A 26,940-nucleotide genomic window follows, 5' to 3' on the forward strand; every position below is an offset into this window, starting at 1 on the left:
CAATATTCAGGTATTCTGGTGGTTTCAGGAGGACCTGACTTTTGGACTCTTGTGTAACGGGAAGTTGGGGTGGGGCATGATTTAGTGAACTGAGAATATTTAGTTACATTCTATAAAGCTTTAATAAGCACATTTGCATAAAACTCTGAAAATGAATTTAATCTAGACTAAACATAAATCTGAGACTGAAGTAAAATATCATGAAAATTGCAGGACATCTTTGTCATCTTTTTTTTTTTTTTTTTTTTTAAATAACTGGTCACCATTTTCTCCTGGAACCACGAGGTCTTAAAAATGCAACAAAAGGATCTTTCTTTGGAAGAGAGGGGATGGAGGGAGCACAGGAAAAGGGCCCAAGTTCCTGCTGTTTGGACAACTCGGTAATATTTACTAATCATTCATCGAAGGAGCAATTTTTAATAAACTTGTAACTGACCAAAACATGTCAGAGCAATGGATCACTGACAATGGTACTGTTTCTGACTGGAATGTGAGCCAGTCCTCAGATTTAAGACCTGTAAACTGCCTAAGAAATCATGACAGTAATAGGACATTAACATTTAATCCACGGTAAAGGTATTTTAATTTGCACACACTCATAAGGTACACTTCTTTGTTAAAAGGAAAGAAAGATTTATGAAATTGATCTTCCAAAAAGAAAAACTTCATGCTGTTTTATCTCATGATCACAATTTGAGGAAAGTGTCGGTTTTAATATGCACATTTACCCTAAACCTCAAATATATATTGGCTTAGGTGAGAAAAATAAATTAAAATGCTGGGAGGAAAGGGATCTGTTATGCTGAAGTCCTTATACGAGGCAATAAATATTTTTCATCAGTGTTTAATAAATATATAGACTATGTGAGTAATGTCAGTGCATTTTGAGATAACTATATTCTCAAGCTCATTTAGACAAATGTCAAAAACATTTTTTCAGAACACACTGGGAAAATATTAAAACAGAGATTTTAAAATGTAACAGATGAAAGACAAGTGATTTTAGAATAAGGTTTATAACTTCTGTTCGTATTTTCTAGTTCATACTGTATTGTCAACTGAATCCTCAAAAGCATGACAATACTACATTAATTATGTTTATTCTTGTGTTAAAAAAGTTTTAGTCTTTATTCGCAAGTTCTATGCAAATTAGGCTAAAACAAAGAGGAGCCAGTAGAGTTCTTGATGAGCATGCAATAGCTAGCAATGGGCTGCCTACATTTCTGGCAAGCAGCAACTATATTCTACAAACCACTGATGGGCTAAACAAGCTATTAATGACACTTGCTTTTCAACACTTAAAATGGTCAGACTGTGTTACCTGACCACAAGGACAAGTAGGTCATCACTCTCAAATGTTATACAATATAAGAAACATAAATGAGACCTCTGTGGGGAGAAAAACCCACAGGTATGGCTCCAGAGTTCTTTTGCTATTCAACTATTAATAGAAAGCAAATCCCACTTAAAGTTGTAAACACTTGTAACATTTTTTTTACTAAAAGATTTATCATCACTTATTTGATTTTCCATCTAAGATTGAACAAGGTATTATTAGTCCTAGCATCCAGCTTCAGCTCTGAAATATACAACTTAACATCTGGAATCAAATAAAGGAGGAAAAAGGGTCCCTCTGTTACTCTTGCAAAGTTAGATGATGAATTTTTTGTCCTAAAATCTATGGAGTGTCCATCTGTCTGGGTGTATGAACACCCAACCAATCATTCATAGGCTACAAAACCATACTCAATGGGTGTGCATCTCAATTCTTCATCACAGGCAGACCTTGTCTTCTAAAAGCCAAGACACATGTCTTTTGAGTCAATACCTTTCAATGTACCTTTTTGCCTCAAAGTTGCTGGATCAGCAGCATTAGCCACACTTGGGAACTTGCTAAATGAAGAATCTCAAGTCCCACCCTGGACCCAGAGAATTAGAACCCAAGTTTAAACAACATCCCCCGGTGACTCATAAGCACATTAAAGAGAGTGAAGCACTGACCTAAATCACATGTCCTCCCCTCCCCAACCCACCTCCAATTATGTGACTTTTCAGAGAAGTGTACAAGGGGAGCCTTAGAAACATCATACTGATCAGGATATTCACTTCATTCCCTGTCAAAGGGGCATGCACAGCAGTACTTCTTTCAAGTTGGAAACAACTCACCAACTATTTTGGCCTAAAAAAGTGACAATTTGTCATACAGCTCAAATCTAATATATTCTGGCCTCAATCTCTCTTCTAAGAGGAAAGGACAGCATTATTTTTATAGTTTGCTAATAAAAGAATAGCTGTACTGTAATCAGATGGCAAGGCGCTAGCTCCTGTATGTTTTCATAATTATAAAAATTAAAATGCACCAAATCCCACTTGACTACATTAAAAATACTCTAAAAAAGTAAATGTTTTAGTTCCCATTTAGTAGCTCAATAAGGGTTAGTACTCACTACATTTTCAAGAATTTTAAAATATAAGACGGTAGAAAAATATGGAGTCAAGTCCCTTTGATACAATAGAGGAGAACTCAGAGTTAGTTTTCTACACCTTAAGAGCATGATTAAAAAAAAAAAAAGTCAGGAGCAACATCACCACATAATAACTACCCACCTCCATTCCTTTAACCATTCTGTGTTACTGGCATCCTATCCAAAGGTCTTTAATTTGCATATGATTCTTCATCAAATAAAAAGTATTAATTAATTAAGTTCATTATAAAATCTAACAAAGCGTAACATTATAAGCAGTGTATTCACTCATTTTCTCTAAGTCTTTAAATGGATATGGGCACTGAGCTCTTTGAGATGTTTTATGTTTAATTCTGCTGATAATTCCTGTAGGATTCCCACAGGAGGACTACTCAGGATTCAAGGTCTGCTCAACATTGATTTCTAACATTTTTCATTATGAATTTCTCTTTGAGGTAAGAATGTTCATAGAGCCCTCCCCATCTCTGAGAGTAGTCACAGGTTTAATACATAACCAGAAGCACAAACAAAAATTATCTCCAGAAAAACAAAATACAACACTAAAATGCAGAAATACGAAATGCCAACTCCTTCATCCCTGCCACATCCACCATTGTCCATTAAAGAAACTTCATTTGCTTTATGCTTTACTGCAGAAGCAGGTAACCCTTGAACTAGGAACTATGTCTACAAAATGTCTGGAATTTATAAAAGAAGAAATGAAGGAAAGAGGGAAAGAAATAAAATCACCCCCATATAAAGCTACTGTCAGAAGTAATAAACAGAAAATGCAAATCAAAACATTTCAAGAGATGAAAATTCTCCCCTCCAAACAGCCCAAAGCACAAGGCTTATTTGGACAAAAAACAAAAAACAAAAAACCTAGAATCAGATAGTCAAAAAAATAAGAAGAGATATAGAAGAAAAAATATTTTAGATATTTTAGAAATGAAGAATAAATTATAACATCCAAGGAAGAATAAATTTGAATGAAAACTTAATAAGAAATACTAAATGAAACCAGGCAAACTACTTCTCAGTTGTTTGAAAACAAAGTAGTAAAAAGGGTCAAAAACAGAGAATGAAATAGAAGATGAGGAGAGAAAGATTTTATATATAATTATATAGATATGGATGTAACTGGAGTCTCTGAAGAAGAAAACAAAACAATGGAATAGAATCATTAATTAATACTATAATCCAAAAACATTTTTCCAGAAATGAGAAAACTTAAGTCTACATATGAACAATCCCCCCAAAAAATAGTCAGAAACAACCAAATCTGAGAATCATCCAAGTAAAATAAGAATTAAAAAATGGCAATGTCTCAAGGCAAAAAAAAAATCTAATTATACATAAGGGTAAGAAAATAAGGCTAATGCCACAAATATCAAGATCAGAATAACATTTTCCAGCAAGTCAAGGGGAAAAAAAATGTAAGCCAAGGATTTTATGTCCAGCCAAGTTGTTTCAAGTAGCAAAACTATAGAAAAATCAACTTGGGGGGAATCCCTGGGTGGCGCAGCGGTTTGGTGCCTGCCTTTGGCCCGGGGCGCGATCCTGGAGACCTGGGATCGAGTCCCGCGTCAGACTCCCGGTGCATGGAGCCTGCTTCTCCCTCTGCCTGTGTCTCTGCCTCTCTCTCTCTGTGTGTGTGTGGCTATCATAAATAAATAAAAAAAAAAATCAACTTGGAATGTGCAAGATCTCAGGGAATACCATACATGGCAGGTGGTCCTGAGGAATATACTAGTGGATGAGTTTTATACAAACAGGAGACAGTGAGGAAATATCAGCAAACAAGGTGATGGCAAATATTTAATACAGTTAATTTTATTTTTTTTAAGATTTTATTTTTTTATTTATGAGAGATGCAGAGAGAGAGAGGGGGGCAGAGACCCAGGCAGAGGGGAAACAGGCTCCCTGCAAAAGCCTGATGCAGGACTCAATCCCAGGACTCCGGGGTAATGACCTGGGCCGGAGCCAGACGCTCAACCACTGAGCCACCCCAGGGTCCCAATGTAGTTAATTTTAAAGGTGATTCCAAAAAAAATGGTGACAGCATGGATAGAAGACTAGTATGTAAACATCATATGTCCCAACAGAGTACAAGAACATCAGAAGAAATGGGAGGAAAAAAGAGGAAAGCGAAGTACAATAGAAGCACTGGCTATAACGAAGGTTAACACGTGGAACTGAGGAATGACATTGAACAAGTGAAGTAGCAATTAGGAAGAAAAAATATTATGAATTAGGTAATCACCAGAACAAAAACACAAACTTCATAACAATAATAATAATAGTAGTAGCTCTTTGGAGACAATTCTCCATAGGTTCTGCATATCTTATATCAGCCAATAGCCTTTCTTCAGAACTATCTTTTTAAACATATAAACAGTCTTGGAGGGAGGATAAAGAATTGCGCCCTGGACCAAAAGGCAGTTTTGTTACCAAATTAGAATACTAAAGACAGTATCCTTCTCTTGGGCAAAGTTTGGGCCAATTCCCTGTCAGCTCTTTAAAGAACTGAGTCCCACAGCTGTGACACAAACCCACTGAGTATGCAGCATCACCCCCTGGAACCTGCGGGTCACAGGGAACCCATATAACCACGTAGTGCTACCTTTGGTGCTGTCAGTAATAAAGAGCTTTGTCTCTGACCAGAAATCTTAGGTCTTCTGCCAGCATCTATTAAAGTGTAGCAGGCATGCGAGCAGCTAAAATCTCAGACCCTAAATAAAGAAGACACAGGCAAAGAAAGAAAGAAGCACAATAAATATAATGACACAGTAATTAGGGAGTAATTTCCCAGACAGAAAAAAGTAAAGTACAAAAAATATTTATAATATGCTATATCTTATAGAGGAAATAGTAATAATATACACATATACATATTTATGCATATATGCTTAATTTTACAATAAGATGCAGAGGAAGCATAAATCAGAAGTTAATAAAATTGGTTACCTGCAAAGGACAGAGGAGAACAAGCTAGAAAGGAAGGGAATGACACATTTCTGAGAGATGTATTATATATAATATTTTGACTTTGGGAGTATGTTAACATACAGATATCCAGACATACAATTAAATCATTATAAGAATGGGGACAACAAAAGCAACTAAAATTGGATTCAAACAAACAAATGCATGCAAGCAAACATATTACAAATGAATTACCTAAGTACACTCAAGGGGGAAGAGAACTCTTAAATAAACCTGAAATTAATGAACTCTTGAAATAAATCTTGAAATCTTTTTATTAAGTTTTATTTTTCCTAAGGTATGGTAGTAGCAACTGTGAAACTATTTCTCATGTATTATATAATTAATGGGTAAATGGTAAACGTACTGGTGTTGTTAGGAGTCACAGTTCTGAAAAAAATAAAAAATAAATAAAAAAAAGGAGTCACAGTTCTCATTTTGAATGAAGGGAAATACAAATGTGAAATGAGGAACAGCAAGTAAGAACTCTGGTTTAGATTAAAATTGGAGGTGTTAGTATGACTCATAATTTCTTAAAAATACCTAAGAATCTACCTACCTACCTATCCACTCACTTATTTATCACAAGTCCAGAGCTTGATTCATAAATACCATTTTTCTCTAAAATGAAATGGCATAACTTGACGAACTAGCTGATTTCACAAGCGGGGCAGGGAAGGTTTCAAATGAGCCTGGAACATTTGTCGTATCAGAGAATGAGGTGCTTTAAAAAAAAAGATGGGGTATGAAGAAACAAGCCAAAAGTCATCTTGAAAGGATACTCCTTGGATAAATCGGGCACAATTTGAGCATCAAAATAAATAAGGAAAGTAATGGATTCATGAGTACTTGCTCACAATAAACAGATTTAAAAATATAAATAAGGTGGGCTCTTCCTTAAAATAGACTGCTGGCTACTAAGTCCAGGAGGGAGGGGTAGAGTTGGAAAATCTCCATTTACGATCATCAGGCAAGAATCACCCATGGATGATACTGCACCAACCTTCAAAGACCCTATTTAGAACTCTGAACAGACACAGACTTTATGACTAGTAGACAAGTTTGTGAAAAGAAAAATAAAACAGTATTAGTATTGAGCAGTATAGTAAAAAAATTTAAGTTAAGAATGACATGCTGGGCAGTTCCCAGGAAAAGGTAGCAACCTAGAAAAAAAGAAATGATAGAAAAAAAGGCTGAATCAAGAGTTTGAGAGATTGTGACAAATAAATGAGATCAGCCCCTGAAGAGGTTCAGGGGAAATACAGTCCACTTATCCCACTCTTTTGCTATGCACACCTGCCTTCTCCTTTCTAGGGCTACAGATAACCTATATACCAAGAACAGTCCATGAACAGAACACAAAGGTAATGCAACTGTCAATGTGTCCTTGTGGCAAGTATAATATGCTGCATATCATTTTTCTTAGCTTATTTTCTTTTATTTTTAAAAGATTTTCATTTTAAGCAATCTCTACACTCAAAATGGGGCCTGAACCTATAACCCTGAGATCAAGAGTCACAGGCTCCATTGACTGAGCCAGCCAGACACCTCTTTCTTAGCTCATTTAAATGTATACTTGCTTTTACCAGCTCTTAGAACAATGTCACTTCTTTATGACACTTTAAGTAAATTTGAAAAAACAAACTGAAGGATACACAAAGAAGAAATTAATTCCACATGTGTGGGATGTTCTTAATTTTACACCATAAATTTTTAAAGATCAATCTATTAGAAGCTATAACTCTAATTGTCTTTAGCTACACAGCCAATTCAAAGAAGGGCTACATGTGCTAGAAGGCAAGAGCTCGAAGTATCTGCTCAGCTGGAAACTGGAGAGACAAAAACCTAAGGAGCCCACAGCTGCTAGACAGATAGGTTTCATTAATGCTCAAACAATAAATTCTTGAGTTCACTTCCCTCTAGGCACTTGTGAAGAACATCACTGACTTTACTGGACAGTAGTGCACAAGGCAGTATGATATGTACATGTGTATACAGAGGATATTATGTTATATATTTATGTACTCATATTATTGCTAAAAGTTCAGTCAGTAGATCAATTTCACAATGTCAACCTATAGAGTCTTTTGAACAACCTAGATAAAATGCATTAAACTCATCTAGTTCTTCCTACGTGTTGTACTCATCCTGGCTTCTTCATCCCTAAAATGCATTATCTTTGAAATATATTTGATGTGTATGACCCAGATAAAAATGAAATATAATTTAGGGTCCAAGAATAGAAAAGAATAAGTAACAATTACTCCTGACTTTAATAAGTAGCTATGATTTATCAAAGGTTTAATAAATGTTTTTAGTTGGAAATTTTTCTTCAAATAGAATCATCTTTTAGAAATTTAAAAGTTTATGAAATAACTAAAAGTACAACTACTCTGACTAAAGTGGGCAGTGACAGTCTGGAGCGCCACCTGCTTTGGGGAGCCTTCCTGGCAGCCCAAGGCAGTAAGAAAACCAGTGCTGAATAAGATTATAAGTAGAATATAAATGCATGAAATAGGAGTTCATACTAGTATAAATATTAAAAATATGAAATTTAAACTAAAAATTATTACTTACTGAGAAATATGAAGGAGGTGAAAGTGAAGTCTTTTTTAATAAATAATTTATAAAATAAGTATAAAAAAAATAAGTATAAACGACAGCTAATTTTGGCACAATGGTAGCTGTTCTTCCTTATTATAAGTCCCCAAATGATACTGGAATTTGATGTTTTAGAGCAATATTTTTATTCTAATATCCATATGTCCTAAATATATATACCACTAAGAAGTGACAAACAGATTCAGGAAATAATTTCTAATAATGAAATAACAATGTTATTTATTTACTTCTAATCAGGACAAATACATATTCAAATATTCTAACTAGGTTGTTACATATTGCTTTTTAATAATTAATTAATACTTTTTAGGGTCATTTTTTAAAAATCTGGGTTTCCTTTAGCTATCACAGGGAAAGTCAAAAATCCCTTCCAACTCTAAAACTACTATAAGTCAAAGTGAAGCTGTTTCTTGCTAATGTTTGCTTTTGTGGAAGCAAACAAAAGCACATTAATAGTTAACAAAGCTACAATATGATATACGAATGAAGTCTTGCATTAAAAAAGTACTTAGATTGTATTTACAAAAGAATCTCTATCATTAATTATTCAACATTTGGATTTGACCAGAAACCAGAGCATGACTTTATAATGCTTTGTTTAAATGAACTACTTAATGTTGTAATGAACACTCAATGCAGGAAGCTAAATGAATTTTGGACCTGGTATAACAGAACAGTTTTTCTAATTTTTTGATCAATGGACAGATTTTAATGTTAAGTCAGTTTGAATTTCATTTGTACTTTAAAAATGTTTACTTAAACCAAAAATTTTGCATCTCAATTATTTTATATTCTAAAACTGAATGTAGTTTAAACCAATGCATTATTCATAAAGCTAAGACATCAGGAAAAACAAAGCTGTGCCCTTCTTTCAAAGCCGTTAAGTTGCTAAAACATACCATATTTATGCATGCAATATTTGATTGTGTTTTTCTTAAAACACAAGCTTGTTTTTGTCAGATCAAGATATGCCAAAAATTCTACACCAAACATTTTTGTTTATAATTAAAGCAATCATCAATCCAAGGATTGTCATCCATTTTATTTCATCTCTACATCAAAAAAAAAAAAAAAGTAATTTTAAAAAAATTTTAAATTCCCTTGAAATGATAAGATAAATGAAAATGTAAGTGCCTTCACATAATAACAGTAAGCTGACCCTTTGGGAAATAGTTGACTTTCTCAATACAAGGTATTCAAAGCTCATTCAAAAGTGTTCATTTAGAATGCAGATATCAAAGATGATGCAAATGTTCAAGAGAAAATTAGAACTTACCAGATGTTCTAATCCAGCTTTGATGTTTCCAGATTCCCTAAAATAGAAGAATAAAAGTTCTAAATAGTTGCTAAACACTTGCCTGCTATAATTTACATTTACCTCAAATATGTTTTATAAATTCTTATAATTTTTTCAGATATCATCACTAATGTTCACAATAACATGGTTTTTAAGGACAGAACATTTTTCATCAAAAGGAAACAGATAATTCATTTACATCTAATAATATTACCACTAAAATTGGGATTCCACTAATAAAATGTTTCAGATTTTTCTAAGTCAGCAGAGAACAAAAGGAAGTTGAGTACTATTATTTTACTATTCACAATCTATTTATTTTACATTAGCTTTTTCATTAGAATTTATGTTTTCTCCAAAATTTACTATAAAAATATTCATACTATCATCTAGATTCTACTATGGACATTTTACTATATTTGCTTTATTAAAAATCCATCCACCAACAATTGCATTTTTTTAAAGATTTTATTTATTTATTCATAAGAGACACACACACAGAGGGAGAGAGACAGGCAGAGACACAGGCAGAGGGAGAAGCGGGCTCCACGCAGGGAGCCCAACGTGGGACTTGATCCCGGGTCCCCAGGATCATGCCCTGGGCTGAAGGCGGCGCCAAACCTCTAAGCCACTGGGTTTGCCCAACGATTGCATTTCTATATAAAAAATATACACATAAAGAATATATTTGTGACTACATTTTTTTTTTTCATGAGAGACATAGAAAGAGAGGCAGAGACATAGGCAGAGGGAGAACAGGCTGCCTTTGGGGAGCCTGATGTGGGACTCGATCCCAGGACCCCGGATTCATGCCTTGAGCCAAAGCCAGACGCTCAACCACTGAGCCACCCAGGTGCCCCAGTGGCTACATATCTAAATAACTACATCTTAAGAATTTTTTGCTTGACATTAATTTTATTTAGTGCACACTACAAATCAGGACCTAAGACAATTATAATACTAAAGAACAAAGCATCGCCAAAGAAGACACAAACATCAAATATCATGATATATTTTAAGTATTTAACTTCTTGTTTTTCACTATAAAAAAGATCACTGATGGAACAAAAAACACACATGAATGTGTCAGTAACAAAGATAATTTAAACATACATTTGGTGAAATGCGGCAATTAGTTGTTTTTTCCCCCTGATTTTAGTTTATACTAATTTAGTAGTGACAAATGGACTTAGAATTTCCTCACTCAGACCAAGTAGTATTTTAATCCCATCATAAATACCACCCCTTGTATTTTTAACATGAAAATATACTTCTACTACATTGCAGATAATAATTATGAAGCATCCAATAACAGCATTGCATTCATGATGTTTAATCTTTCTCTCACACCTCTTTCTTTCTCTAAAGGGGCCCCAAGTTTACTTCTCTTCTATTTCTGTCTCCAATTCTCCCTGCCAAAAATATACTTCTCTCTGTTTCCTTTGTCCTGCCATACAATCTTTCCAAATTTCCCGATCGTTTTCCCTTCAGATCTGCTGCCTGAAAACTATATTCATGGCTTCCAACTTTTGCTCTCACTGCCCAATTGGCACACTGGGAATAAATTCCAACATCTACTGATTAGCACTCATCTTTAACCATTCTCTTCCCTACTTTCTACCTCTGACAATCTTAGTGATACTATATATTCAACAATTAAAAATTTAAGGATTTCTGAAACTCATTCTCTGGATGTAGTCCTAATGACAATTGACAGGAATAAACTGTAAGAAGAAATGAGACAAGGTTAACAGGTACATAAATAATTTTTACTTTATTATTACAAATGCTGGAACTGGGAGTCAAATAAATCTTTACATTTTCACAAGGGCGTTCTCATACAGTCACCATGTAATTTAAAATGTAAACAAAAAAAATAATGCACATAATGAAATATCTGACAGTGCAATCAATGTGTGTGTGCACCTGCCGTAAAACTGAGTCTTACTCAGTTCTCAACCATCACGGACTCCCAGTTCTCAACCAGGTACTAGCTCTTTGTTTGTCCTTCTAAAGATATTCTGTATGTTTGTGTGTGTATGTGTCTTTCTCCTCCTCTATTTTTTTCTTAAACCCAAACAGAAGCATCCTATACTATCTTGTCCCTTCATTTGGCATTCTACCTCAAAGGTTGAACTATATAATACAAATCTACTTCATTTTTCCCCCATCACTACATGTCACATAATGGTTCTTATTAGAAAATAATACTGCAATATAAAAGAACAAAAATGCCCAAAGTACAAGATCATAATTTACTATCTGAAACCATGGAATCAGACATGCTTCATCAGAGCATTTTAGATTCTAGAAAGGTAATAAGACGTATAGTATACTGTATGTCATGTAACACTGGCAACAAGGTTTGAAGCAGCATCTCATCATTATACACATCAATAATTCTGAAAGCAACATGAATGTCCATACAAAATAGGATAAACAAAGACTATGTGTAACTTCATTTCAAGGTCAGTTTTACTGTCAATTAGTTTGTCACAAACTTAGGGAAAATCTCCCAGTTTCTTGAGCTATTTGTATTTTGGAATTAAGGATAACAATCTGTTCTTAAAACAAAAAAGGCTGATTAGACTATTGCTTTGCTATATTTCCAAATGATTCTTTAAATGATATTTAGGAAATAGGCATTTTGAATGGTATGCATGAAAGAAAACTAGGCATCATCCTTGATGCATACCCTTTCTTCTACTACCAAACATAAACAAATGTCATCAATCACAGAGTCTTGGCTACCCAACATCCTTAATTATCATTTAGAGTTAGCCACTTCTTTCTATCCTCACAGGTACTACTTTATTTTAGGACATCATCTTTTCTCTCCCAGGCTACTGTAAAGCCTCTTAATGGGTCCCAATGGCTCCTGCCTCACCTCATGTCCATAACACAGCAAGATATTCCTAAAATGTAAGCTTGATCATGTCATTTCCTTTTCAAATTCCAACTCCTACTACAAAATCAACTCCTACTACACGCCAGTTTACTCATTCCCTCTGTTATCCTGCCAAAGCTACATTGCCAAAACTGTGACAGCAAGAGCCATAAGAAATTATTCACCTGGCTTCCCTCACCACTGAACCACTCGCTCTCTCTACCTGACATGCTCCTTTCTCCCAGCCTCCTTTAGTCTTTCGTAATCTAACTTATAAACAAAAACAAAACAAAACAACAACACAACAACAAAACATCCTTCAGGACTCATTGCGTACAGGAAGGGAAACCTTCTCTGGTCCTCACAAATGAACTAATCAACTCTTCCCATGTGTTCTCTTCACATAATTTATCATACTTTATATAAATACCTAATTACTTTCCCACTGACATCACTAAAATGAAAATTCCTTGAGAACGTGGATTGCATCTTTAAAATTTTTATATCCCAGCATCCATCACAGTGCCTGCATAGTGTATATTCAACTAGTAAGGGTCTGACACCTAAACATGAAGACAAGGTTGGATGGAGAATCAGGAGCAACCAATTCAGGTCTCTGGGTGGTCCTACACAGCCCCACTCTATCTCCACAGCACACGAAGAGCAAGGAAACTCCAAAGGCAAGTGATAGTTTGGGAGAGTGGTATTAGGAGTCGTTCGTACGCGTGTGGTGCGTGGTTGTTTTGTTTCGCTTTGTTTTATGGTTTTGAAGGAGTATGAGGACACAGTGGAAAATGTGGTTGATTCAGGCCAGAGCACAACACTAGAGGCTTTGCACTCTAGTTTTTAAATTATCCCAGAGAAGCGTAAGCCAGATCCTAGACTTTTATGCCTCTCCTTAAAGCTACTAGCCAAGGCAGCCGAATGTTGCAAAGAAATAAAAGAGAAGTCCACAGGAAAATTTTAAGACCTCTGAGGTGAATAAGCACAGGAATAACAAAACAACAAATGGAGCAACTTCATCCAGAGCAAAAAGAATATACTGAGCAAGAATATACTATAAGCATAATAACATCTTTAAAGATAAAAGATTTCTATAAATTTAATACAAAAAAACCAGCTATGAAGGGGAATCAATACGAGATAGCCGGTATTAAAAATACAGTAGTTTGAAATAAAAAACTCAGAGGATGAACTGAACGCACAATAGCTACAGACTGAGAATAAATTGGTGAGCTGGAACACTGGGTGGAACTCTCCCAGAAGGCATAGTATAAGGATGAAAAGACAGAACAAACACGGGATAAAGTTAAGAAGAGGAACAGAACTGTGAACATCTATATAATGGGAACCCTAGAAGGAAAGCAAAGACAAAACAGAAGAGAAAAAATATCTGAAGAAATAATGACAAAAAATCCCAGATACAGAATTATTCAAATCTTAGACTGAAAGGGTATGCAGAGCAGTGAACAGGATAGTTAAATGAAAATCCACAACAACACATAATATAAGGATAACTAAGACTGCTGTAGACCATGAGCAAAGGCTAAAAGCTTCCATAAAGAAAAGCATACCCCTGCATACGGGAGGAGTAGCACTGACATCAAACTTCTCAATAGTAATGTTAAGGTATAAGATAACTTTAAAGATATTGTATTAAAGGAAAAGGACTCTGAACCTAGAATTTTTATATATAGTTAGTAAACTATTATTTAAATTGAAGGAAAAATAAATTCTCAGCATACAAGGTCTCAGGAAATTCACAGGCCAAAGACATTATTTGACAGAAGTTCTGAGGAATGTAATGCAATAAGAAGAGAAATAAATTCAGGATCAGATAAAGCCAATACAGATGGACTTAGAATGGAATTATTATAATCTAAGTAATTAGTAACTAAAAAGAAATTTCACCACAGTGATGCAGAATCAAAATGCCAGAAGATTCTTAGGTTGGGTAAGAAACAAAATCCAGCAATGTGTCATTTATAAAGAGATACATAAAACAAAAGAATTCAGAAAAGTTTCCAAAAAGGGTATAGTGAAAGATATAACCAGGCAAACTTGAACCAAAAGAAAACCGGGTGGGTAAATGACAAAATATATTTAAGCCACTCCTCCATCCAAAGAAAAAAAATATATATATATATATTTTTGAGAGATATATATGAAAAAGGGTATTATATTTTAGTAAAAGATACAATAGATCAAGAAATGTTCATTTATATCCAGAAGGTTTGCATATTCCCAAAATGTAATACGTATCATAGACGGAGACGACAAAGTTTCAACAAGTTTTCCATGGACATCAGTTTTTTTTAGTTTTACTTTGGACAGAAAGACAAGGAAGAAGGGCCATCTCCAAACAACCCAACTACAGCATCAGGAGTACATAAACACTGCGTAAGACAGCATGATACATAACCCTGGTTCTAGAAGCACAATGCCTAAACTCAAATTTAAGCTGCACTACACAAAACAGTTGCATGAGCTTGGTAATAACCCAACTACTCTGAGCTAAGATTGTCCGTCAATGATATGAAAAAAGAAGCAAGATAATGTACATGAAGAAGGAACAATGTAAACACTATACACCATACTGTGCTATAAAAATCTATTATTACAACAGACATTAAAATACAAAAGTCTTAAAGTGGTTCCAAAAGCCTTAATGAATTTTTTTAAATAGAGTGGCAAGATCCAAGACATTGACAGAAGGATCTTGCAACAAATGGTATAAAGCCTGTCCTCTTTAGTGGTCTGTCTCTTGGGTTGTCCCTGTCATGACTTCATCAATATTTGTGCAACTCCTTTTGCCCTGTGCTGAAAGCAGACTTAATTCAATTATAGGTCTCAAAACTGATAAAATGGTCTTGAAGTGGAAAATGGGAAGAAATTATTGGCAAATGAATAAAGATTTGTATCGAACTAACACACAGGAGTACAGCAGGTCTTTTTTTAATCATTCCCTGTCTTAAATCTTCTGGGAACCATGAGTTTCCCTTCCCCTCATGCAGCACATCGATTTCTGAATTAGACTGCAATATTAAATAATTAATATACTTGCCATGATTGATGTTTTGCATTAGTTGAATATTAGGTTATCAATCAAAATCCACTTGGTTTAATGTAATAATATTGAAAAAGTGTCACGGGCTGTTCATCCAATTTGTAGTTGAGGCAGCACAGATAGTAATGTTGGCATTACACGCGGCTCTAAAGCAGGAAATGCAGTGGCTCCCATGGATGAGGCAGACATTTTGAAACTCACTGGGACAAGGCTGAGGTTGTCCTAAAATAAACCTTGTGGCACCTGTCAGTCTCGATATTAGGTCTTTTTCCAGGGGAAAGGTGCCATACATCAATCAGAACATGGCAGGTGAGAAAAATTTTAGAAAGAAGGATACTAATTTAACTTTGTGGCAAACATTTTATTATTTTGCCAAAGGAAGACTGTTCTAAATACAGAAACTGTTGCTATGATAAAGCTTATATCCCCTTAGGAAATTTCCAAACAAATACACTAAGATTTTTAAGAACTAGTCTTACTAGGACGAGATCTCTTTTTTTTTGTTTTGTTTTTAATATGGGAACAATATGATCAGTAAAGTGATCATTCAGGTTTTAAAATGGTCTAAGGGAATCAGGTTAAGGAGTCACAATTAACAATAGTATTTATTTTTTTAAAAAACTCTGTTCCTTCTGATGAATGCATTCTCCCTCATTCTCAATATTTTGCATGTATACTTGTAAAATACCAGCTTAAGTTTTTTTAAAATTACTTATTTCTCCCAGTAAATGATTTTTCTTACCATTCCTTATTATATCTGAAATCTATTATAGACTTACTTATAAAAGTAACATTTTAAAAACATTAAATAAATAAAAGACATTCAAAAAGAAAGTGACTCTTTTAGATGGAGAGTAGAAAAATAACAAAAGAAATATAAAGCCATTTCATAGAGCAAGCCAAAATCCAGTGGGTATTTAGTTACAAAATACTCAGAAATCATAATGAAGGTAACCAACCAAAATAGTATTAAAGTATCGTTTCACTGACCAAGTCTTTAAGAAATAAAAGACTAAATATATTATAATAGGTAATGTATATATATAATCCATATAAAATGTGCACACACATAGTAATTATGGAAAACAAGGTAAGTCCTAAATAAAATATTTTACAGGTTTTTTTTTGTCATGAAGTAAGTATATTATTCACTTTTAAAGAATTACTATGCTGCAGTTTGCCGTTAAGAGATTCTTATCAAAATTAATTCTGTATCATCTCTTTCACAAAACAAAAATCTACATGAGGTTTTTTTTAACATAATGGCAAAGTTTATAAAAGCCTAAGTTATAAATTTAAAAAGTATCTACACCTCCCATCTAAATCATTGATAAATTTTTACATGTGTATATTATTTTTCAAATGTTATTAATGAAAAAATTGGTAATCTAAAAATCTAAAAACATGAGTTCAAATTCCAACTCTACTACTTACTAAATAACTTTGTCAGGTTACAGAGCCTCTATAATTATTCTATATAAAGTCACACAGTAAATACATTCGATATGACAGACTAATAATGAACCAACTGATTGCATTCCACTTTCAAAACCAAGAAATATCTTTATAGATGTTAGCTTTTTAAGTCATCTTAAAATCTATCTCAACTGTAGTACCTATAAATGAAAGCCAGTCTACTTTTCAAATAACAAATACATATAAAAGGCTTAGCCCAATGGCTAGCATCCAATAAAAATACCACATATATCCTGGCATAAATGCATCCTAACATGCTGATCTCTTTGAAAGGAGAAGAATAACATGTGTTGAAAAAGTAAACAGTTTCTCAATTATCTGATGCCTTTTACATCTTAATCCCAGTAAGAATCATACAGATGGAGTGGCTGGGTGGTTCAGTCAGTCAAGTACTCAACTCTTGATTTCAGTTCAGGTCATGATCTCAGGGTTGTGAGATTCCACTGTGAGGCTCCACTGGGCATGGAGCCCACTTAAGATTCTGTCCCTCTGCCCCTCCTCCTCTCTCAAAATCAAACAAACAAAAGAAACACAGAATATCAGCTCCAAGTTCCAAAAAGATCTTTCTGGAATTCTCAATTTCAACCCATCATGTTTGGTTAGAATTCTCAGCATTTTTTTCCTGATTGGAGACTATCTTGCGAATCACTGGCTCTAAAGATGTATTTTTCTATTACTGCAATTCAGAATGATAGTTTTCAGATGTTTGTATTTTACAAGTAGTTTTTTATATGACTGATTTTTGCAATTAATTCTGCTCCAGATTTATAAATCATTTGCACAAACAAATGTGGCATGGTTACTTACTTTTACATGTACTATTCTGTTTTTAAGAGTCTTTAATTTTACAAATATTAGTGAGGATTCATTAAACATATTAAACAGCTAAGGACATATTATACACACTGAGCTTCCTGCAATGAGAAGCTGAACACTTAAGTTGGTATGTAACAATTAAGCCATTTATAGTCATTCAGGTAAACAGGTTCTGACCTTCACAGAAATGGTCAACGAAGGAAAGAAAACAGATTTCAGTATTTTTTGCAGTTGTGTTCTATATAACAGTTTCAGAAGAAGACAAAGTGAGAGAATTTATCACTAATAGATCTTATCTAAAGAACTGCTAAAGGAATGCTTCAGAAACAAGGGAAATTATACTAGAAAGAGACCTGAACATCAAGAATGAAAAACAAAGCAAATATATTTACTGAGCACCCTTATACCTATCTCCAGGATAAATTGAATATGTTATTCAATAACATAACCAAACATCACCAACAAAAAGTACAGGTATTAAGATATGATATCTATACCTCAGATATTTAAAACAACGTGTCAAACCAAGACTATTACATGAAATAGTATGTCCATGCCAGGCAGGGAAAATCCATGTAAACATGCTACCCACTTGCTATTTCAAACTACATGCAGAATTAATATTCAGAATCAGTGACAATCCTCTTTCCCACTGAGGCCAGACACAGCTCAAGAATCTTTCTCAACACTGTCATCTAAGAAATCATTGCCAGTTGTCTTGAGTCAGCAGGTGAGATGCAACCCATTCACCACTACCCCCTTCAATCCATGTTCTTCACCCAGCTCAAGTTCAGAAAAAGGAGAAATTGGGGGTGTGTGTGTGTGTGTGTGTGTGTGTGTGTTAGAGAGGTTGGGAAATCTTTTGAAGAGGTGGGTAATTTTACCTGGATCCTGGAGGAGTGAGCTCAAAGGCCCCATATAACCTGGCAGGGTTCAAGTAAGGGGAGTCACCCACCCGGAATAGGTACATGAAAAGGTCATATTACTGTTAGTCTTTAATTTTAAATAACTGTTATTTTGTAAGTTTTTAGGGCCGTCATGTATAATTGTGCATGCTCATTATAGAGGAAAAAAGGAAAAAAAATCCTCATGGGCAGTGGTAGCTGAGAGCTCTATGCATCCAAGCAGTGCATCCTGGTGTGGTACTGGATCTACAGGAAGAAGAGACACCTTTTCCATATATGCACAAAGGTATCATATGGGCTAGCAGAAGCCCTGCAAAAAAATTAATGCTTATTGTAGAAAATTCAAAATCACATCTTGTTCTAATGAAGAAGAAAATAAAGATCACCTGAAATTCCATCAGCTAACATAATATCAACATGCTTTATTTTTTTCCTCCATTCTTAAGCAAACACACAAATATACTTACTTTTTTCCTTACAAAAATGGGACCATCATTAATTTCTGCTCTGTAGCTTCAATTATTTCAATATTTAAGTATATATTATAAATAGCTTCCCTGGTGTTTATAAATACATTTACAAATAATATTTTTTTACTGTTTACCTACTATTCCACTCACTGATGTATAATACATTAACTTCTCCATTATTGTTGGACATTTGGCTTGTTTCAGATTTCTAACTCTAAATTAAACGGGTGTAAAAATACAAAAACTGATCACTGGATTTAAAAATCACTTATGAATTTTATGTAATGTTAATTTCACTTGGAGGAATGGGGTCAAATAATTTTTAAATGGGGGAATAAATCAGTGTATTCCATCTCTAGTAAATATTTAAACATATATTTATTATATAAATATAAACTTGTATTTAAACATAAAGTTTTATTATAATATTTTAAATTTAAATACACTTAAAAATAGAAAGTCCACTATCATAACATTGTATCCCAACAATTCCATAAAAGCAGTATCTACCTATATGGAATAGAGTCAATAATCCCAAATAAAAGGTAACAAATATATAGAAGTTTTCGATTAATGTTTTTGGCTGAGAGAAAATGCAATAGAAGTATATATTTCTGGATAACAGCAAATTTTCAATAGTTCAAAAACTGAGTATTCAATTTAAATATTAACATTTTTTTTCAAATATTAACATCTTTTGATGCTTTTTTTTATCTTCCCTATGATAGTATCCTATGAAACTACCCTAATACTCTAGCAAGAAACAAAAAACTAAGGTGTGACTATAAACAGGTAAGTACCTAATAGTGTTAGGAAATAAAACTCCTAAAATCTGTCCTTTTTTAATGATTATTTTTAAAAATAAACTACTTGGTCTAGAATTCAAGATTCTTGCTGAAATCGAACGATTTGTCATTTCCTAAAGACCTCTTCGCACTTAAATTTTTGATCACATTATTTGCCTAAGTAAAATGACCTTATAAATTCTACCCCTGAGGAAAGTATGTGCCAAGCACTATAGTAAGTGCTTTACATGAATTAGCTCATTTAGTCCTTATAACTTAACTATAAAACTTAGATGAAATCACTGAGGCTGAGAGAACTTAGGTAGATCATATAGTATACCTCCCTCTTCTAGTAAAAGGTAGATTTGAAACCAAGCGGCCAGAGTTCACTGCTCAAATCTTAATCAAGAGAGAATTTATTACTGTCAATCTCTAAACAATAATCTTAATAATGAAGCAAGATTCTATAGTATTCTCTTACTCCTTAGTTGGCACCATGATTGGAAAGATGGCTGCAAAGGGGTGAGGATTTAAGTAAAATGAACACTCATCCTTAATGATCAGCCAATATTTGCCAGGTGCTGAGCCTGTTCATCTATTTATAATCACACTAAATTCTAGTATTCACAAAAAGAAAAATATTAGAGTGCACAGATCTGCAAGATAAAACTAAATGCCATTTAAACCTAGCAAACAGATTAAAATGAATGATAATGTTTCCAGTGCTGGCAATTGTGTATGGAATCAGATACCTTATGTCCTACTGATGAAAGCAGAAAATATTACAATTTTTCTAAAGGGAAATGGGAAAATGTTCAAATTCTCAATAATACACATAAAGCCTTTGACCAAATGGTTCTATTTCTCTGGGTTTATCTCAGTGATACATTCACAAGATATTAATCACTCTAAATACATTTAATACAAAACAAAAAATGGGGAAAACTAAATGTTCAATAATGGCAAACTATGAAATAAAATAATATCCACACAACAGAAAACCTATAGCAATTAAAATTATGATGCAGTTGTATATGTATGTGAAAAATGTTCCTATGGCATATGAAGTTTTAAAAAAGAGCATATTACAGAATTATATGATGTCAGAGTTGCTTAAAAGTTTTATACACACATATGTATAGTATCAGTACATATGTGTATATATCTGTGTATAGCTGGAAAGTTATAAATCACAATGTCAACAGTAATCAACAGTGGGATTTAACAGTGGGATTTTAAGTGGTGTTTATGTTCATTCTAATTCTCTTATATGTTTTCTAAGTTTTCTTCTGTGAAACACATTACTGTCAGTCCAGTTGAAAAAATATGTATTAAAAAAAATTCTCACAGCAACTCTGTGGTGTACTACATTATCCTCATTTTGTAAATAAGGGATATCCAGCTTAGGGCAAGAAAGTAACTTGCTAAAATGGCAAAAATTGCTCTATCTGAATCCAAAACACATACTTTTTCTTTCAGAATGGAAAGGCTACCTGCTGTCTTAGGGAAAACAAAGCTAAATCTATATTTGGCCCACACTTTCCCTTTTCTATACACCCTTGAAATACTTTCTCATAAATTATCTCTGTACATGCCTGTTAACCTTCAGTCTCCTCTTTAAAGACTTGTCTACAATTTTGTTCATTTTTATACCATTTACACTGTTTAGAACTAATAGAATCTTCCTCAATTTGGTAAATGATTATATAAGATACAGATGAACTCAACTTAAAGTCAAAGAATGTGAAACTAGAATAGAGATAACGAACATATTTATGCCCACAATGCATGAGACAAATGGAAATGGCGAAACTTTCAATAATTGGTCTAAATTGGTCCAAGTGCTGCCACATTTCCTTCCTTTTCCACTTTGCCTATATTAATTTCGGTTCCTATCACTTTACATCAAAATTCTTCCAATACTCTTCTAAAACATCAATGTCTTCATAACTCAAGTCGATGTCTCTGTTTCCTAATATACAATATCAGCCTAATAATTTTCTACTACTAATGTTCCTCTTCTCAGACCAATTCGTTATCACCTCCATGTTTTGCTCATGCATTTACCTTCCTAAAACGGTCTTCTTTTCCTCACTAGATGTTCAAATTCTAAATATTTATTGTGCAAGAACCAAACTCCCACTTCTATGTTCACAAAAGTTTCTTACGTCTCTAAACTTAGAGTCACTCCTTGACATTCAATGGTAAGTTCTAGAACTTCCAAATACACTTGATTATGAATGCAATAATGTGTGCAAAGTGCTTAGCAGATTTTTCTTAGCATACACTAATTATTATCAATATCATTACTACTATGAACACATTTTACGAGCATTGCTCAAAACATTATGACCAGAAGGAAACAAAGTCACTCTTGAGACACAATGCTGCCAAGTCAGCTGGCCTCATTATCAGCTAAGTGAAAGGACTCCTGCACATCATCCTCACAGAACCTATGCTTTAACGTCATGCTGGAGGAAAATTACAAAATCTCACATCCAGTGGGCCATATAAGCCCTATTTGAACAGAAAGAATATTAAATAGAAAGAATATTAAATCTGTGGCTACACTGCATTGCCCTTATAGAAAAGTCTCCACAGTCCAGTATTTAATATTCAGTAAACATTTTATGTGGCTTCTATGTGTGTATCCATTGACCAGGCTAATTTTTTTTAAGTAAACCTTTTGTTTTCCTTGAAGCAAAGTATGGGCAAGGATTAGGTAGATGCAGTGCAGGGAAGTGGGACTAGAGGGCTGCAGTTCAGGGCAGGGGGCCTCATCTGTCTGCTGAGGAGCCCCAACAAAAGGCTCTTGCCTCTTTATAGATCAGTGGACCATGGATAGGGAGAGGGGAAAGGAGTAGGAATGGAGGAGTACTGACTCAAAGCAGAGAGAACTGCCACAGATCCCAGTAAGGAAACCTCTGGATTAAAGCATCTGGCCTAGAAATGCCTGTGATTGGGTCTGGAAGATCACACAGAGGACTTTGGCCTGAAGGCTGCTTCCTCGGATACCCTCCTACCAACTTCTCCGCATCCCTAAGTCAAAGTGTTTGAAAAACTATATACACTATGTCTCCACATTCCTACTTCCCATCAGATCCCCAAATTACTCTTGCTAAAGTCAGTGGCATCTTCCCTGTGTTACCCAATCCATTTTTATTACCCTTCTCTTTATAGCTTCTCAGAATCATTTGTTTCTGTTGAACACTCTCTCCGGTATACCCTCTCTCTCCTCACCTGTCTTCTATGACATCACATGATTCAGGCTTTCCACTTTTTCTCAAAAAACGACTCAAGTCTTCTTTCTAGGGTCATGCTCCTCTCTTCAGGCATCAAAGGTTAGAGCTCCTCAAGGCTCATTCCCAGGCCCTCATCTTGTGATACTTTTTTCCTCATCTACCATGCCCTCATGCATAGCATTAATATCAATCTATAGGTAAATGACCAGAAAAAAATGTATAGTCTTCAGAGGCTCCAGATCCAACTATCCAGTTGTCTATTTGCTAGTCTCAAAAATCCAAAACAAAAAACAAAAACTTACACTCAATGTCTCAAAAACTGAATTTACATTCCTCCTTCAAAATTATGCTTTTCAGCATTTCCTGTTTCAGAAAGGAGTCCCATCATTCACTGTGTTGCTCAAGCCAAAAACCTCCTTACATTCTTTTCACTGTTCCTACCTGTATAACCTGTCACTAAATCCTACTGATTCTACCTCTTTTTTTTTTTTAAATTTTTATTTATTTATGATAGAGAGAGAGAGAGAGGCAGAGACACAGGCAGAGGGAGAAGCAGGCTCCATGCACCGGGAGCCCGACATGGGACTCGATCCCGGGTCTCCAGGATCGCGCCCTGGGCCAAAGGCAGGCACCAAACCGCTGAGCCACCCAGGGATCCCCCCCTTTTTTTTTTAATTTTTATTTATTTACTGATTCTACCTCTTAAGTAACCCTAGACACTAACTGTCTCTACTTACATAAACTGCCGCCATCCTAGTCCAACCACCATTACCTCTGGCCTAGTCTCGTCCTCATTCCCTTGTAATTATCTTCTCCAGTCCACTGCTGTTTCCCTCCTATGCACATACTACAAAACACCGTAATTGTGTAAGGGGACGTCGCATCATTTCCCTGTCTGAAGCTCTTTAATGCCTTTCCACTGAAACCACCATGACTTGATCCTCCTGCCTTCATCACTTAATCATTCAACTACTACTGAGCATAATCTTTGGGTCAGATTCTGTGCTGAGTATCAGGGATTAAGAACAGACTGAGTTGCAAGGAGCTTATGGACAGGCACGAGAATCATACACAACTAACACACAAACATAAATTAGTAACTGTTACATGAATGACATTTCAAAAGTACAGTGAAGGAATAGTACAGAGACCTATGAGACACAATTAAAGGAATACAAGATCTAGTTTAGAAGGTCTAGAAATTCTTCCTTCATCTTATTTCATTGCTATGTTCACTCACTACACACTTCCTCAGTAGATGTCTCATGCTTTTCAAGAAGCTACCCAGAATCTGAATCCCCTTTCAAATTAGATGAGCTTTGATTCCAAAGTAATCCAAATAGAGGAAGACAGGATTATTCCAGAAACTCTGAATCAAGAATAAATGAAGGACAAGAATACAAAGATTATTCTAGGTGATAGTAGCAATGATGAACTGCAAGTCCAATGGCAGCAACATTGGTGTTGCCAGTGCCCACATATTGACTACACTGACCGCATGATACAGCCATCTTAACTCCTGTTCATTTTCATAACCTGGGGTTTTCAGAGTTCCACTTATTACATAAGCTACCCAATAATCTTGCATATAGTTATTTACTTTCTTATTTTCTAATAGGACCTAAGCTTGGTGAGGATAGTTTACATGTAGACAGGAAGGAATGGCATGTGTAAGTCCTGCAGGCTTCGAACAGCCCTGCGTGTAAGAACAATTTTTGTTTTTTCTACTTCATTTAAAGTCGAAGTACAAATGAAGATTCTTCTAGGACTGACTTTATTATCAAAGATGGTTTTATATTTGACCACATAAAATAAAAAATAATATATTCAATTCATAGGCACATTCTACCAAATATGTATTAGTAGTATTTGAAGGCCACTAGGATTGCCAGTAATTCTTTTGAGTTGAGAGTACAAATCAGGGGTCAGCAAACCTGCCACCTGGTTTTGTACAGCCCACGAGATAGACTAGCTTTTACATTCTTAAATGGCTGGAAAAAATTAAAATAATATTTTTTGATAGGTGAGAATACTGAAGTCCAAATTATTTTGTCAATATATAAAGTTTTGCTGGAACACAGCCACACTTGTTCCTTTCTAGTTTTCTGTGGCTGCTTTAGTGCTACAATGGTCAGCTGAATGGTTACAAAAGAGATCATATGTAGTACTCTCATTGATTTGCACTGCTGCTCAGAGCACAAAAACCACAGTGATACAGTATATATAACTCAACAGAATTTCAAGGGCTTCATGAATTGTTGTGATGTGACATTTAATTTTTGTTTTAATACCAGTATATAGCAATCATGTCAAAACAGGAAAGAAGAGAAAAGGGGACTTCAAATGACATACTTTTAAGGCACAGGGGAATGTAGATTATTTTATCAAATTAAATAACAATGCATTATATTTATTATACAATTACACTGTATCTATGCTTAAAGAACAGGTGTTGACATTCTCAACTAAGAAGTCTTCACAAGATTTCCAACTCGCAGGAAAGCAACAGTCAAAAAACTGAGAAAATTTAAAATGGAATACCTCATCACAGCAGAATTTCTTCACAAAAATATAAAATGAGTTTGAGTGGTATATTCATCAGCCAATCAATGAAAACTATTCAACAATGATGAGTTAATTAAATCATGTTTGACAGCAGCAGCCAAAGGAATGTGTTCAGAGAAAATAAACTTGTATAAAGTGATTAGCCTTTCAGTATGAACAGGAACTCAAAAAGTTGAGGACACAGGGAATATCATCAACAGTCAAAGACAAGGCAAATAATTTGAGGTGGTTTTCCTGAGCTCCTGGTGAATCCACAGATGTGTCAGGAACACTGCTCAGTTGTTTGAGTCAGTGCTTCCTCTATTTGAAGTGACTAAAGAATTAGCCTTTGTTAATAGTCTATGTAGAATGTGAAAATATTTTCAAGAATACTGAGAAAACACTAACTCAGTACAACCGGATGTGAAATTTGCTAAGATATGTCACATATCATAGTGGTTAAAAATATGTATAGGACAGAGAGACTTAGTTGGACAAATTTATAAAGCTTTTTGAAAATATAAGCACATGTGAAAATTTAAAGCCTATGGTTATTCATTGTATTATTCATCAGCGAATATTTTGTGAAAATATTTGAATGTGTCATGTGTTATTGAACTAGTTGTGTCAACAGTGAACCTCATTTATTCTTGTGGATTTGTCCATTGTCCATTTTGTAAATTTTTGACAGAAAAAAAAGCTGAATATCCAGATTGCTCTAACACACAACACTTTGATATCTGAACAATGGAAAAGTTTATTTTAAGTTTTTCCAGAAAGGGTCAAGATTGAAACTTTCTAAAACAAAAAAAAAAAACTGCCCTCAATCACTTTTAGTGACACGGGACAGCTCTGGAAATTAGCTTTAGATGTAGACTTAGTAATGTTCCTTAATGAATTCAGCCAAAAATTAAAAGGTAAACAGTGTTTACATGCAAAACTTACACTGCAATAAAGTCATTCGGTCATGACTGATCTTATTGGGTCACAAAATAATGTCAACCTGCTTTATATACTTCTCATTTTGTCAAGTTTAAAACAAGATCTCCATCCCCACATACTGTTCAAGGAGTATATTTTCTGAGCTCAAACTACAATTCCAGTAATATTTTCCAACCTTGATGCAAGTGTAAAGAAAATTTCTGTATTGCCAAACCCATTTTACTGTGCTATTGAGGAACTTCCTCTTCAGCTGGAAGTGATTAATCTGTTAATATAATAAACTAAATGGCAAATATCAGGGCACCACTCGGTTAAACGTCTGCCTTCGGCTCAGGTCATGATCCCAGGGTCCTGGGCTAGACTGGGAGCCTGCTTCTCCCTCTCCTTCTGTCTGCCACTCCCCCCTGCTTGTGCTCTCTCTCTCCCTCCCCCTCTCT

The 26,940-nt window shown here is 34.6% G+C and overlaps 1 protein-coding gene across 1 annotated transcript in view; it reads right to left on the reverse strand.

The window, feature by feature from the left end:
- RSRC1 (arginine and serine rich coiled-coil 1) overlaps positions 1–26,940 on the reverse strand; it is a 398,138-nt gene that overhangs the window by 207,226 nt on the left and 163,972 nt on the right. Inside the window, exon 6 of the mRNA XM_072792094.1 lies at positions 9,349–9,385. Coding sequence (XP_072648195.1) covers positions 9,349–9,385 — 37 coding nt within the window. The remainder of the gene's footprint in view (positions 1–9,348; positions 9,386–26,940) is intronic.

This window comes from Canis lupus, chromosome 22 (assembly GCF_048164855.1).
Source record: "Canis lupus baileyi chromosome 22, mCanLup2.hap1, whole genome shotgun sequence".
Lineage (NCBI taxonomy): Eukaryota > Metazoa > Chordata > Mammalia > Carnivora > Canidae > Canis > Canis lupus.